General features: G+C 34.3%; 1 protein-coding gene across 1 annotated transcript; it reads left to right on the top strand.

Moving 5' to 3' along the window:
- The first annotated feature begins 8,628 nt into the window (after window positions 1–8,628).
- On the top strand, window positions 8,629–15,984 carry LOC117107311. The gene is made up of 5 exons (XM_033248954.1): window positions 8,629–8,750; window positions 10,698–10,885; window positions 13,448–13,633; window positions 13,856–13,957; window positions 14,253–15,984. Exons 1-4 carry the CDS (start codon window positions 8,702–8,704, stop codon window positions 13,922–13,924), a joined length of 492 nt encoding a protein of 163 aa, XP_033104845.1. The 5' UTR covers window positions 8,629–8,701; the 3' UTR covers window positions 13,925–13,957; window positions 14,253–15,984.
- The last annotated feature ends 474 nt before the right edge of the window (window positions 15,985–16,458 follow it).

Here is a 16,458-nt window from a genome sequence, read left to right as displayed (position 1 = left end):
TAAACGAACAATTTTTAATGTAAATAATGTGAAATAATGTATATTTAATTAGTTGATTACCAAAAATGAGAGAGAAAGATTGGCAGAAGATTTGTATATCGTCATAACAGATGAGTGTTTTAGTGGAACACATTTGAAAAGATAAATCGATTCTTACCATTATGCCAACGAATGTATTATTTTCTTGTTTGTTTATTATATGTTCTTATTGAATATCTAGGCACTGTTTCGGAAAATAATGTTAGGTCGAACTAAGAAAATTAACTGAAAATTTACCCATATCGTGGCTTTAATTGCAGACTTATGTTAAAGGTTGTTAAATGTGCGTTATATTTATTCTGTTCGCGAACGTAGGCGTTGTGTAATTATAGAATTGTTTGTGTATACGCATTGACCTTCGGCATGTATACACGAGTGAAACTACGAGAAGGCAGATCGTAGTTTGTCATTATGCATTTAAATATTAATACGCGCTACGCTTCGTGTAACAGCCAATTACACGTGGATAAATTTTGAACTGACAATGGAACAAATTGTGTAAATTTATAGAGAAACATTAACATTATTCTAATCTTTTATATTTCCAAAACAACATGATTTTTTAATGAGAAAATTGTATGTTAAAATAAATTATTGCCCTACGTTATTCTTTCCAAAATTACCAATTTAGATAAGACGGAATTTTTTTTTTTTTAATTAATTGATTGTATTATTTATTTATTCTTTAATTCATTATGTCAATGTCACTTTTGTATTCATTGCAAAGTAAACATCGTGTAATATGGTTCGTGGTCTGAAAACCTAATTTTACCTAAGTTATTTAGTTAGTTTGCCACTTTCTGGTAAAGCGGCTCTGTATGAATTAATTTTACATAACGAATATGTGAGTGAATAGATTCTGATATAGGTCTACGACTAGGCAAAATAACTATAAAGGAAAAATTAATATTGATATCTTTCAATCAATTTTCCTATTACTGTAATATAAAAAAGCAGTGAACAAAACGGAGGATGATAATTTGACATTGTTAATAAACAGTATTAAAGTCAATAATAAACAGTATTATGCCTACAGTTAAAGATATTAAGTTGTATTTAATATTATATTTACTAATTTATTACTTGATAAATGTAAGAATGTGTAGAAAATGTTCACTGTTTTCGTTGATCGATACATTGATTAAAATGTAACCAGTAGACAATTTTGAAAAGGAATGTGACATTATGAAATAAACAATGTTAAAGGCAATGGGATAAAAATTGTTTTTATAAAACTACTAAACACAAATATATATCAATTTTAATTATATAGCGTCTAGTCTCCTAGCAACAGTAAGAATATATTCTGAGAATATACTTGTCATTAGTTACAATATCTAAAACAAACAGCATTTTGGTTACTGTTATGGAGAATTGAAATAAATTGAATGATTATCTATATCGGTGTGATTTCTTTAAATATATAAAAACTTTCTTTGTTGAACTCAAATCAAGAGTGACTGAAAATAAACAGCCTTTTTAAGGATTTTATAACTGTTTTAATGAATTGCTTGCGGTACACTACGTATACCAAATAGTTCTGAAAAGAACTGTATAGCTTTTGATTTGAGACATTCTTAACAAAAACTTACGTGGTGCAGGGCCGGATTAAAGGGATGTGGGGTCAGGGCCTGTAATTGCAAGTGGGCCTAAATACTCTGTGAGTAAAACATTAATCCAGATTTTCGGTGATTCTTCCTGGGGTTTGGGGACCTATTTTTCCCCATTGGGGCCTGGGGATGGCGCCCCAAAAGCCATTATGTTAATCTGGCCCTGACGCGGTATACCGCAAGCGTTTATCATGCCACTTTACCATGCAAATCTTCAAATAATATTTTGTTTTTAAAAGTTGGCACGATTTGCCAAGGTCTTATAATTAAATATCGATGTTGATGTTAAAAGAGTGTGTTATGGATCGGTGATAGTTAACTTATGTCCAATTATAATCGATGTATCTGCAATGCGATGACTGAAAAAAGTCATCTCGTATCTTGTGTGGTATTTCTAACTATATAACGTCCCCAATCCACTTCCCTCCCCAGTCCTTATACAAACCACAATGTGGATCCAATTACTGCAGAGTGTATCACTGAGAGTTGAAACATACATAGACGCGCTACAGTACAAGTGCATGGCCATTGATTATCAATCACTGATACAAAAAAATATCAGTAATTGATCTTCCTGAAGTCGAGCGGTAATTATTATAAACTTGTTCATTCATTCCATTTCATATATAAAATCCATATAACCTAAATAACAACCATTTATCCAATACTATAATTATATAAATATAATAGACCAGAATAATCTGTACAAAAGCAAGTAAATACAATATTCCAAAAAAATCAAATTGAAAGGTTTTTACAATTACGTAATTAAGTGTATAAATGTAATCCATTACATAAACTTTCATATATTTAAACGGCATACAAATCACTTTAATTCTTCCTGTGCACATTATCTAGCGATGTCAGTTAAAAGTAGCGAAGAAAATTTTGACATATATAAGATTTATCAAGTGATAAAAATATTGAATTTCTTAAAGTAAATTTCGGAAGAGAATCGCCAAAGGCAGCATTATTATATCCATGTCATGGGATACGTAAATATTAGGCTATGCTACAAAGGTGCAACCACCTCGGCACCGTGGGAGTACATTACGCGGCACGTAATTCAACAACAGTACAACTAAATATCCTCATTGAAGAAACAATGTAAGGAACATCTAGTTTATTTGTTTTTTCTTTTAACACATAGGCCTAACTCAACACAGGCCTATCCTCAATGAAGATACGATGAAAGGAACATAAATTGTTTTTCCTTTACTGATTACAAAAAAGAACTTTGTTATAATAGTAGATCAATTGATCATCTATTGTTTTTCTCTCAAAAATTTCTATAAAGTCCTCATTGAAGATACAAACATCAAAGTTCCTTTACTAAACGTAATTCAACACAGGGCACATAGGAGCCTTAATCGTCTCAATGAAAATACAATGAAACGAACATAAGTTGTTTTTTTTTTTTTTTGAAAAAAATAGAACTTTCTTGTTAAAGAAGATCTATTGATCATTTGTTGTTTTTCTACAATAATTAAATTTCAATTGTGTGGTAGACATAGGCCTATGATTGCTTATTCAGTTGGCAAATAAGTAAAAAAAAAAGGAATCACACTCGAGTATTGCATGATGAAACGATGATGCTTTAAACTAACATCTCATTGAGAAATTGGAAAAATTGATTTGTTAAAGTCGTGTGTTGGAGGGAATTTTACAGAACTTGGATGACCATGACCATAGATAGGAGCGTTAAACGCCCAGCTACAGCTATGCCGCTAGTTTGGATTATTTTGGCAGGTACAACGGGTACTCGTACGTATTAGCATTGAAGACCAAAAGAAACCCTATGCGCTAAACCACATTGTAGAAATAGGCCTAATTTAGGCCATAAATTCAATGACTGGAAAAGTTTCCTGATGAAGTGTGACGCGACCTCTCATACATGATGTAACGCGTTTATTCAACTAGACTACGAATACAATTAAAACTCGCATTTTCAACTAGGTCATAATATTAGAGAGTAAAATTCTTGCATTTGTCTAAAAATATTCGACGGTTGTATTGCCTTCATGGTTGTTAAAATGTTCCTCTTTAAATCCATGGATCATTTATGGAGCCATATAAAACTCGTAAAACAATTTAATATAGGCCTACATAAAGAAAAAATAACGAAAAGAGTAAAAGTATTAATTAATTACAAAATTGGCCTAAATATTCATTTATTTTTGAAAAAAAATATACAACATAAGTAATATAGCCTTAGGCTATAAACATTTGACTGGAAAGAAAACATAGGACAGTCACCTGTTGTAGACGAACTATATTTTGGGACAGTCCAATTAGAACATAGGCTTAGATGTAGGTCTAGATGACTATACATTCCTGTCGCTTTACGAAAGTTATTGTAGTGTTTGCCTTTCCCACGCCAACTATCTAGTTAGTAGACATTTTTTTTAATAGTTGTTCACAAGGAAAATTACCGATCACAGACAAAAAGTGACAGATAAGTCAATTATGCGCTGTGTAACTTAATTTATTGGAATCTTAACGAACAGTTTCTTTGTCATCACACCTGGGCTGATGATGAGAGGCGTAGTAGGAGGAGTTCTAATAGTCGCCATCATCATTTGGAAGAACACAGAGCCTAGCAGTAGATCGATATCATCATCGCGAGGGTCGTCGTTATATACCCCGAGGCTCACTCTCTCCCAAGGCTATTTTCACGTACCGTTCTACATTGTGAGTTTTCCGTGTACGGACGTGCGTTAAGTATATAATAATATACACGCGTTTCAATGGTTTCCATAGCTTACGAGGTCATAAAAAACGGATATGTTATGATATAGTTTATCTGTGTGCCTTTGCTAAAATAGCATCCTAAATGCGAGCGTACGTGTTTAATGTTCCACTTCGCCAATCAAAATACAGTGTTGTTCTTCATAACAACTATGGAATTGAATACAACTAAAACACATGAAAATGTCTACTGTATTTACGTCATACCGAGAGAAATATGTATTGGTATAACCCAGGCCCAGAGGCGTGGGTTCAAGTGATACCAGATGCCCTGGGCTACGGCCGCTTGACAGGCCAAATACCTCGGCATACAAGGGCCACAACTAAAAGTGCATCGCATTCCCACTGCTTATACTAACAGTAGTTGTTGTGGAAGTCATCGAGTCATCTGAACTGCACTGCATTTCTCTCCTCGATGTTTAGTTTCCAAATCCAAATCATAGTTTCTGGGCCGCGAACTCCTTTTTAACAATTAGTAGTCCATGCCGATGGTTTGGGATTTAGTTTCATATTCGATGTTACAGATAGGAATATTATGAAGATGATACCGGACGTTGACATTATTAGACTTATTGAATTTCTTAGATCTAAGTGGCTCTAACTACAGTTGATGTAATAGTTTAAAACCAGCATTCATTCATGCTAGTGAAAACGTAAACATCCTGTGAACACAATCATTAGTTGGTTGTGATGTAGCGCGTAATCATTTACGCGCGCTGAAAAATTAAACGCGACTGGTAAAACAACTCGCGAGGGAGCCACTAAAGATGGAAAGTACAATCTGTATGCTTTAATTTAAATAATGTAAGTACAGTAATTGTTAAAAATGGGCGCTAATATTAAATGAGTATCAGAGAGTCGAAAACGTCAGCTGATTTTAATGTTTGTAGCTTTTGTTTTTAGATTATATTGATATTCCAAACAGCCACAGGGCCTCTATGCCCGAAAGTTTCCCTGTCCCTCCCGTTTTCACATAGATTCTGTCGCCCATAGCTACCCTATCAATACATATCGTAAGTACTAATGATCGGCGTTCCCTCGGCCGGAATTACAACCAAAACCCAACCATCTTGAGACCCGGAAAGACACCACTATTAGCAACATTTTTACGTCATATCTCCAATGCAACAAGGAAAAAAAAATTTTTTTACTGAGTTGCAGACGTCTTAATACAATCCTTAAATACATTATGAGCCAAATTTATTGGTTTATGCAAAGACTATGAAAAGGTTATAATTTATATGTCTGTTAACTTGAGAAGGAAATATTTACTCGTTCTGATTGAAAGATAATAACTTAATAGTCTACATGAAGTAAAAAAAATAAAATATTTAATTACTTCTTTTTTTCAAATTCATCGGTGCAACACAGACCAATTTTAAAATGTCTTATTGTTGTATTTGTTTTTAAAAAGTTGTTCATAAGTTTGCATGGCAAGATAAACGGAGATTATCATAGCCGTGATGGACCTAATTATTGTAAAATGGTGAATTAAACTTAAAGATGAGATAATTCTATATTTTAACTGTTTGTTTGTAAAGTTATTCCTTTCCAATTGGAAACTTGAATGAACATTTTCACGTCAATCAACGTACAGATAAACAATTCCAAGTTATAATAACGTTGGAGTTTTTTTTAATTTTTTTTTTTAAGAATCAAATAGGCCTATACGTATATTTCCATTTCATGTCATTTCTGATTATGTGACGTTGCAAACATTGCTGCGAAACCACACTTACTCACTAGAATTTTCTTTTGAAATTATTTAGAAACATTTTGGATTTTTGAATTTTTCTGTAATTTCTACACAACGTATTGTTTAGGTATTTTTAAAATTTTTCTTTTTTTTTTTAATATTTTTTTTTAAAATATTTTTCTGCAGTTACTACATGTACACAGGATATTTTGGAGAAACTTATTCAAATTTTTAAAAAACGGAAATATTATCCACACCATCTATCTGAACCTTAAGTTTCATATTTTCTACTACACAAGACATACTAGTGACCATTTAAATAATATGACTGATGGTCAGAGGAAACCAAACTTCAAATGTGTATCCGATGAGAAAGAAATATATCAAAAACATTTTTATTTGAACAACTTTATTGATATATTATTTATTATCCATTAAATAACCTATATGTTAAAACTAAGTATTTGGATAGAAAAGTGAGGTTTTTGTCCAATAAGCACAACAATTAAATCATACTTTTTATCGTAAAATGCCAAGCTTTTACATTATGCGTTGATAGGTTTTTACATTATGTGTTAGAAAGTGTTTTTACATTATGCGTCGATGTTAGAATGCGTTTTACATTATGCGTTAGCAAAATTTTTTACATTATGCGTTGATTTTTACATTAGCCTATTCGTTATTTTTTTACATTAAGCGTCAAAAGTTTTTACATTATGCGTTAACCATTTTTTTTTTTACATTATGCGTCGTTTTTACATTATCGGTTGTTATTACAGGCCCTAGCTTACTTTACATTATTACCTTACTTATGTTGGCTGGTAATATTAACAATTTTGTTGTAATAAAATGTTGTTAGTTTATTATTGTGGTGTACTTATACTGTATCCCACTATTAAGGGATGATTGTGTCGTGAGGGAAGTTTGTAACAGGAAAAGAGAGTGGCAAAGATTCAACCGTGTTTCCGGGATCTGGGTATGACCAAAGAGTATAAATAGAACAAGAGAGACAACAACGCTCATTGAGAGCGTAAAAAATTGTGACGCCCTACGCAGCAGCCAGAGCCATATGGCTCTGGCAGCAGCTAGTGTAGGACGCCAACTAACGCTTGTATGTTTTTTATTACCCAGTACTCCACCGCGCACGGTCGGTTTGTCTGTTTATCTGTTCTCCACAGATACTGTACTTTTGTTTTCTGCAAAGATCTTATAAACACAAGATAGCGTTCTCCGCGATTTACGCGTGCAAATTCTGTAATAAGGCATGAATAGCGCCCTCTTGCGAAATTGGAAATTTTTGACCCTTGACCACTCTGACCATACCGTACTTTACCTTTAGGGTATCAATCCTGTGTACAGCAGAACAGGAACCATCTCAGATCTATGGCAACAGATAGGACGCCCTCTTCCAAAACTGATTACTCTTTCTCTTTGGTATAATAGCGCATGAATGGCGCCCTCTTGCTAAATTGGAAACTTTTGAACCTTGACCGACGCTTCTATTTGTTACGCGTAAATCGCGGAGAACGCTATCTTGTGTTTATAAGGCTACGTTCAGACCTGCGAGATACGCCAGGCGTATCTAACGCCGGGCGTACGTTAATCCATGGCGTAACTAGCGAGATGTCCAGACTGGGCGAATTATGAACGCTAGCGTAAGTATTCGCGCGAAATATTCGTATTCGTAATTCGCGCATTTTATTTTCTGTTTACATCTAGGTTTATTTTGATTGGTCAAATCTTGGCTGAGTTCAAAATCACCGATGCGTGACTGTCGTAAATCAATGGCGTACGCTAATCTGGGGTCTGTTGCTGGATTACCGTACGCCAGTGATTGCGCGATAATACTGGCGTTCGCTACGCCGCGCACAAGTTCGCACCACTCGATTAACGTTACGCTAGCGTAAGTCGTTGTGTCTGAACATAGCCAAAAGCCAAGATTTGACCAATCAAAATAAACCTAGACGTAAACAGAAAATAAAACGCGAATTACGAATACGAATATTTCGCGCGAATACTTACGCTAGCGTTCATTAATCGCCCAGTCTGGACATCTCGCTAGTTACGCCATGGATTAGCGTACGCCTGGCGTTAGATACGCCTGGCGTATCTCACAGGTCTGAACGTAGCCTAAGATCTTTGTTTTCTGCTTACTGAGTTTATAGCGGGCGTACTTCTACCGCGCTGCACTGGGTAATAAACATAGAGATATAATAATAGCTCTATGGTAATAAAAAGAACATACAACCGTTAGTGGGCGTCCTACACAGGCGTGACGTTTTTACGAACGGGACTTTGCTCTCTTGTTCCATTTATACGCTTTGGTATGACTCAATGTGGTAGCAGGTATTCAACGTTGTTGAAAGATGAGAACAACTGTGCAAATATCGAAATTATATAAACAGAATTTTTTAATGAACAATGGTATTTCCAAAAAAATACGGTATTTCCACGGTATCTTTATTTAGCCTTGATGTAATTATCAAATGGGAAACTCCATGGATTAATGTCCATGGATTTTTTTCAGAATCAGTCATTATTGAAGAATATTTCACACAGTCCACACTCACCACCTTAGGCCTAAGCCAACTAGGCCTATCCGTTGAAAATGGTTGCTACTCCAAGTATTCTCACGATCGTCATTACGGCTGTTTTAAGTAAGTACGGTAGGCTTTTATTCTTATAATGGGTCATAAGCAAAAAAAGCGGTATTCGAACGATACTCCAAGAATGATTCAAAGTTATAAGAAAAATAATATGCAAAGCTGAAGTACAATTGACTAATTCTAAGACAAATGGGTGCTTGAATGTTTGAATATTAAAATATGGGGGAAAGCGTTATTAATGCCACTTTTACACCAGTTTTTTAATATTCAAAAATATTAACATTTCCAATTACATGTAACCCCTTTATTGTCTTAAAACATTTATTATAAAACACCCCATGTTTCCCCCGAGCCTATCTTCAAGAGCTAACAACGTTCAGTCACCAGTGGCGGACTGCCAGGGCAAGAAAACATATTTCAGAAGAGTAGGGGGTTACCCCGATGGTTCATTTCAGCCCCTGTTTTGTGGAATGATATGAACATGTACTACCATGAAGCGCCTCTTAACGGCTGTAAAGTAATCACGGACAACGTCCATACACAATTCAAAACATAAGACGCTGCAAGTTATGGGTTATTCTGCTACCCTTTACTAATACCCTAGCATTTCTTGGCCAAAATCTTCAATACCAACCATTACTTTTCGAGCTGATTGCTACATTTCAGTGGAAAGTCTAAGTTTTATTAGTTTTTTACTCTTTAGTCCTTTTAGTATCAGGATATCGCAGTTCATGCCTATCGCGTCGTACTCTCATCTCCCTGCTATCCCCAATTCAGCAGCTTGAATTTCCGCATCTATCAAAGTTACGTGTCGTATATTATGAGGGCAGCATTGCCACTACACGTTCTCGCCATGAGCAGAACAGCCGGTAGCAATTTTTATTAACGTATGATAGTCTGGTAAAATCTCATGAATTATTCATAATCATCCTTAAAGAACATATTTTGCGCATGCGCTATTTTAGGTTACTGGCAGCCGACATAGGTACAGAGAGAGGAAGAAGTACTCCAACATAGTGATGTTATTTTTTTCTAGTGTTAATTTAACACTACGTCACTCTAAAACTTACAGTAGGCCTATTATATCATTCCAAATCAAATAAAGCATTTTGTCCTGTTCAGCATTTAGGCCTACGTAGATATGTAGAAGTTCCGTTATCGACACTGACCTCAACATATAGACAAACGTAATCATCGCAATCAATGCCGTAGCCAGGATTTTCAAACAGTGCGGGACAATGTCAGGGTGGTCCCACTTTACCGTGTAAATTCCAATAATGTGGACCCATTTTTCTTAAATGTGAACCCATTTTACGCAGAAATATGAAAAATCTGGACCCATTTTCCTAAACCTTTAACCCATTTTAGGCTAAATATGAGAAATGTGGACCTACTTTCCAAAATGTGGAGTCATTTTATGCATAAAATTGCATAATTTGGACCCATTTTTAAAAATGTGGACCCATCATTTGTGGACCCATTAGAAAATTGTGTGGGACTGTCCCAACTGTCTCAATAGCTGGCTACGACATTGATCGCAATTTGTCTCTTCCCGTATAAAACAAGCAACTGAATGCATTGTTTTAAACCCTTCGTTATAATAAGGGACACGGTTTTAGAATACGGGGCAGCTTCACACGGGGCGGGTCTCGGATGGTCTGAACAAATCAACCAAAAAATGGGTCGTTGGTCATATAATGCGTTTAAGAGCTATATTCGTATTCCATCATTTAACTTAATTTACCGAGCTATATACGGCATGTGGCCTCCAATTGTATGGCGCTTACTTTATAGTTATACTACATGAGAGGCTCAGTAGGTTTTTGTGTGTTAATTTTTTCCAACTACTGTCCTCCTGGATATTGTACGGTTGATTTTATATAACGCTTTTCATTCTCGTAGGATTAAGAGCATGGCTCTATAATGCGGCTTTTACATATTATTTTATATAATATAATATTTTATTGCTACTGACTGATTTTGCCGATCATTTCTCAGTTCAAATAGCTATGCTGTCTGCAGAAGATTGCAAGACCAATCGTGTTACATGCAGAAAACTAAACATATTCAACCTCGAAGAAGATTATTCTAGAAAGGATGAATCTGACTGCAGGGCAACAGAGACTCCAAAATGGGCTAAAAAAATAGTGCACTACTTTAACCGCCATATTAATGAAACAGTCAAGGTTAGTGGTGTGCGAGTTTGTGGAGGCAGGGGAGAGCTTCGAGCATGATTTAATCGATATTATACTTACATCATAAAAAAAAAATTACCACAAGGCTAGGACTCATGCGTCTGCATGTGAGTGAGTGGGTGTACTATGCAAAAATTTGCCTGATGTGTGTTGAATACACGACTTGTACTACGTGGAAATAATATAGGTAAAACTGGCCCCTAAAAATGGTCCTGGAAAAAGTGGCCCCGGAAAGAAATGTCCCCTGTAAAAATGGCCCAAAATGACAGGTAGGTAAAAATGGCCTCCAATGATAAAAATTAGTCCAAAAAAACTAATGTTTGTACTTAAATTCTGCAAAATAGCAAAACTTTATATATTTTAGAAAAAATAGTTAAGGTACAGAGTACCTTCATTGTTTATTATTGAAGTTTAAGTTAAAAATCAACTAATATATTAAAGTTTTATTTTATATTTAGTAATAAAATTATAAACTAAATAATACAAGTTTATTATACGTTGTTATTAGTTTAATATAATATTTTATATTTACATAGCGCTTAATGCCAACAAGGCCTCTAAGGACACAAGCGAAATGCACAGCAAGAGGATTGAAACCCCGACCTCGAGGTTGTAACCAAACCGTTCCCACTGCGCCAAACCACTTAATGTGTTTAAATGAAATTATAACAGCCCTTTTTTAAATAACTAATGAACTACCCACTTAATCAAAATGTATTTGTTAAAATACAGTTAGTAAAATATAACTTTAACTATTAAAGTGATCTAGTAACATTTTGTTAATTTTTATTAACAATTTTTGAATGACAGAGGCGTCTCTTTAAAAAGAATAAACTATCGATTAAATTATTTTAATTTAAAAAAAAAACATGATACGTTGATTGATGAAATTATTTATTTAGAAACAACCCAAAACAAATTATGCATATTACTGAATTTTATATGTAGAAGTTGCAATAAAGCAAAATTATTACCTATTTTGTTTAATCTATGAATTTTTATATAGTTACTGCAAAAAGTAATATAAATGGCAACTTATTTTGATTCTTTTAATAATAACAAAAATTTAGTTTTAATAGAATTCATGATTTATGTTGATTTATTGATTCATTTTTGCCATTTTACAGCATTTAAGTATTTGGAAGATTAAAAAAAAATTATTACTCTATTTTACACACTGCGGACAATTTTTACCTACATGACATTTGCAGCCATTTTTACCAGGGCCATTTTTCCGGGTCCAGTTTTCCGGGGGCCTTTTTTATCCACCAAATAAATATAACGACCACATTAAAACCCAACCCCCCCCCCCCCAAAAAATAATAATAGATAGCTATTGAACCAATCCGGCGTAGCCGAGGAAATTTCTCGCTCCTGTTCACGCCCTTCCGTTTCGCGTTCATTTTAAAGCCTTATACGGTACCTTATAAGGTTCCCGAGAACCGAACACTTGGTGGCAGCACGGTCTGTTGCTACCCAGTTGCTCTGGCGCTACCACAGAGAAAAGAATACTGTTTAATATATAATAAAATTCCATTTAAGTGTTGCAAATACATTCAATTTATGGTTCTCGATTGATCACTCATCACTCGGCGGGATTCAGCGGCTGAATCTTGGATTAAGCATAGGTGATAAACTAAACTAGACCAAAAATGGTTACGTCATACACACAAAAAGAAAAAAAAATAACGATAGCTCTCTATTATAAAATTTACCATACTACATACCTCTATTTTAACTCCATACTCACAGGCAGTGAAACAACGATATCTATTATGTACCCGAGGCCATTCACTCAAGCATACAACTAAGCACGAGACAACTCAAATTATTACAGTATTTGATTCCGATAGGCCACGGGCTCACACCGGACTTGTCGCAAATAGAGATATCTTAGTTTTAAATTAGCTACCTCTAACAGAGATATCTCTATTTAATACCAATATATCCCTTATTTTGTCTATGGTGCCTATAAATGGCCGAAATAGAACTTTTAAACTTAAATTTGAATGCAATTTTCTTTTCTTGTCACACTCCCCGCTCTCTAGATATGTCCCGCGTTTTAACGCTCGGTGTTGGAATGTTTGTTTATTGTACATTAGTGAAAAATTGAAATCACATACAGTAGGCCTATTTAGCAAACACTCGTTACAAACTGTTTACTTATTAGTAAATATTTAATAGCCATTTATGAATGAACATTCTTTGTATTTCCAAAAGCAAGATTGTAACTGGTTATTTATTTCAAAATTTATTCAAAAATACGGTTGAATTTTGCAGCAGAAACGGGGCCCATAATAAAGCACAGTCAAATATTTATGGGGAAAATGTGTAGTTATTTAACCACTTTTATGAGTATCTCTTCTGGGACTATCAAAGCTTAAAATAAAATGTTGCCTAAAATTGTCACTGAATATTTGTTTAAAGAACGTTATAAAACTGAATGAAGCGTAAATTATCTTATAGACCAACTTACCCACACGCCTCATAGACTTTCCCTATTCTAAAAAAAATAATAACTTTCCAATGATATTCTCACTCTATATCTAACAGGATTCAGGTAAAAATGGAAGAAAAATAACAGTTGGGATTAAGCAGTTGTTAAGGATGTTGATGTATTCATTAATTGAATTGCCTTGCGAACGACTCGATTGCAAGAAGTTAAGCACTGACGTCATCGAAGCCTTCGAGTATTTTCCTAAACCAGCAAATACCACTTTAACTTGTAAATTGAACCAGGTTTGCAAGATTGAAAATTTTTTTTATTCACAATAATATATATATTTATTTATTTATATATATGTTATATATATATATGCCTATATATAATGAAATAAGTTGCTGCATAGGCTGCAAAGTCAAATAAATAAGAAATAAAACAAAGTTTACGTATCTGCATCAGAAAAATGTATTTATTCTGAGGCAGATACATAAACTTTTTTTAATTTTGTTTATAACTAGCCTGATGTCTTAACCACTAGGCAACCGAGCTTGTGCTTGGTGGCTAGTGATGAATCCGATCCCCAGTAGCAGTGGGTCACTGCACTTGCAAGCATTTTTTTCGTAAGTATTTGGGAATGTACTGAGTATTCAGTACATATAACGCGCCAGGTGGGGGAAAACATCACTTCGTATTATTTCTGCTGACGCAAATGCCATCGGAATAGCATTGCAGTACCGTTACTAAGAATCTGATTCATCACTAGCCACATAATCATATTCACTGACGGAAACGGCGCCATCATCACCATCATCGTCATCATCGTAATCATCATCATCATCATCATTATTATTATTAGTAGTAGTAGTTAATCGGTGGCCATATTCACTTACAGTCAATGTTATCTATATTTTTCAGCGTTGGAAAATTGAACAAGAGGAACAAGCAATGTACATTATAGATTGTATCCTGCGAGCGAGCACATTGCTGTCCTTCAACATATGCGACAAAGTGGACAATGATATGCCACAGAAGCTCGAACAGAAGCCCTAGACCTTTGGATAGACTTCTTTTGAGATGGGCGTTTTTTTCTACAAGGGCCAAATTCTACAATTCCAAATTCTGTTTAATACTTTTTAACTTTTAGCCATGCTGGTTAATATGGATACTCATACGCTATCTGAATCTGAAAAGGCGGGCCAAATCGGCCCAAGTCAAACTCGGTCCCAAGTCAACTCGGCCCCAAGCCAATTCAGCCCAATGTCAACTCGGCCTCATGTCAACTCGGCCCCAAGTCAACTCGGCCCCAAGAAGGCAACTCGGTCGCAAGGCAACTTAATCATCATCATAAACAAAGATGACTTTTTTTTTCTCTTTCATCAACTAATTTTATCCAGTGCTTGTATAAGTCAGGACGATTTTGAAAAACATTTAATACAATGTATATTGAAGGTTATTGTATGTTGTACAATTGAAAATTGAAATCGTTGATCATTGTAAGTATCTGGGCATTGTCTTTAATATTAATAGATTGAACTGGAGTAGCCATATTGATTTTTATGTGTAAAATATTGAATCATGATGTATTGCTTGAGAATTTTATATACATTTGACTCCAGTGAACCTCAGTATGTTGCATGCATTCTTCTTTATAGATCTAGTAAATTTATTTTTTAGACGTATTTCCTTGCGTGTTGGGCTGGTGATGCTGCCGTGGACAAAGAACGCTTTTGAACTTTCAGTAAAGTGATTGGTTTTGATTTTCCTCCCATTAGTGAGGCGTATTTAGCTTATCATCAGAAAAACTTTAATAGTATTGAGTTAGAAACCTCTCCTCTCCATCATGCTATTATAAACCAACTTAATCAAAGTGGTAGAATGAGGCTACGCAACGCGAATAAGACATCGCTATGCCAAGTCCTTTATACCCTCCGGCATCACCCAGTCCAATAATTCAAGAAGACAACAATTATTGTAATGTTTTATTGTACTTGATAATATCTTAAATAATATTTTTATACATTAAAAAATGTATTATGTATTTTAAAAAAAGATATAAAATGACCTTGTACAATGATTGTTATTTTTCAGCCTCCATTTTCAGCCTCCATTGAGATCCATGGCTAAATGGAAAAAAAGGATTAGCCTTTATCTTGTGATTAATCTCTTAGGTTATCACACTTACACATAAGCAATCCTTGACTGATGCACATTTATTTTATAATGTTATGCCATAAGTTATATAGTGGGCTACGAATAATGTTATATTTCATGATTTTGAACATTTTCACGCTTTTCCCGTTAAAATTGGATAAGTACTTACGAAGATATGATATTAATCACTGTTTTTGGTAAGGTTTTAGTCAGCTATTCAATATAATACCTTTCTGCGGATAGCCATTCAAGCAAGGCATTACCTATCAGCCAGAGATGAATAGAAACGCATTTGCCAAGAAGATGCAATTGTTTGTGGGCCTAGGCTATATTACTATAATTGTAAGGAGGTGTTCTGATGGACATTTTTTAGGGACCTATGTATTATACACTTTACAATTATTATTATTATTATTATTATTATTATTATTATTATTATTATTATTATTATTATTATTATTAGCATATATTATTAGAATATAGCAAGCAAGAGAAACGTTTTATTTATTTATTTATTGTATAGTCTTCTGTGTCACTATAGTACCTATGTTGACGTGTTTTTTTTTTTGGGGGGGGGCGGGGTTTTCTTCTTTTTTTTGTGCATGTTAGGATTGTATATTATGTTATTGTCATTTTCTTTTTATGACCCTAATATGCTCATCTGTGTTTGGATTTTTTTTATATTTGTAGCAAACTTTACATTGTTGTCACAGTAAATCATTGAATATAGCTTGCTATCAAATAATCATGTCCCAATGTCTAGTTGTGGGAATGGTCAACAAACAATTATTTAACATTAATTTGGTAGTTAATTCCAGTAAACAATGTATTCACAAATAACTTTAGAAGGCTGTTTAATTTAAATAATGTTTATCTACTTTCATTCAATAGACTTTTTGAAATGTAGCAAGATCTACACTATGGTTTTCTGCAGTTTCATTTCCGTGTTGATAGGCGGCCCAGTGTAAAA

Source organism: Anneissia japonica, unplaced genomic scaffold, assembly GCF_011630105.1.
Source record: "Anneissia japonica isolate Jap-2015-1 unplaced genomic scaffold, ASM1163010v1 scaffold211_len1577895_cov191, whole genome shotgun sequence".
Taxonomy (NCBI): domain Eukaryota; kingdom Metazoa; phylum Echinodermata; class Crinoidea; order Comatulida; family Comatulidae; genus Anneissia; species Anneissia japonica.
This window is presented reverse-complemented; position numbering and strand designations above follow the sequence as displayed.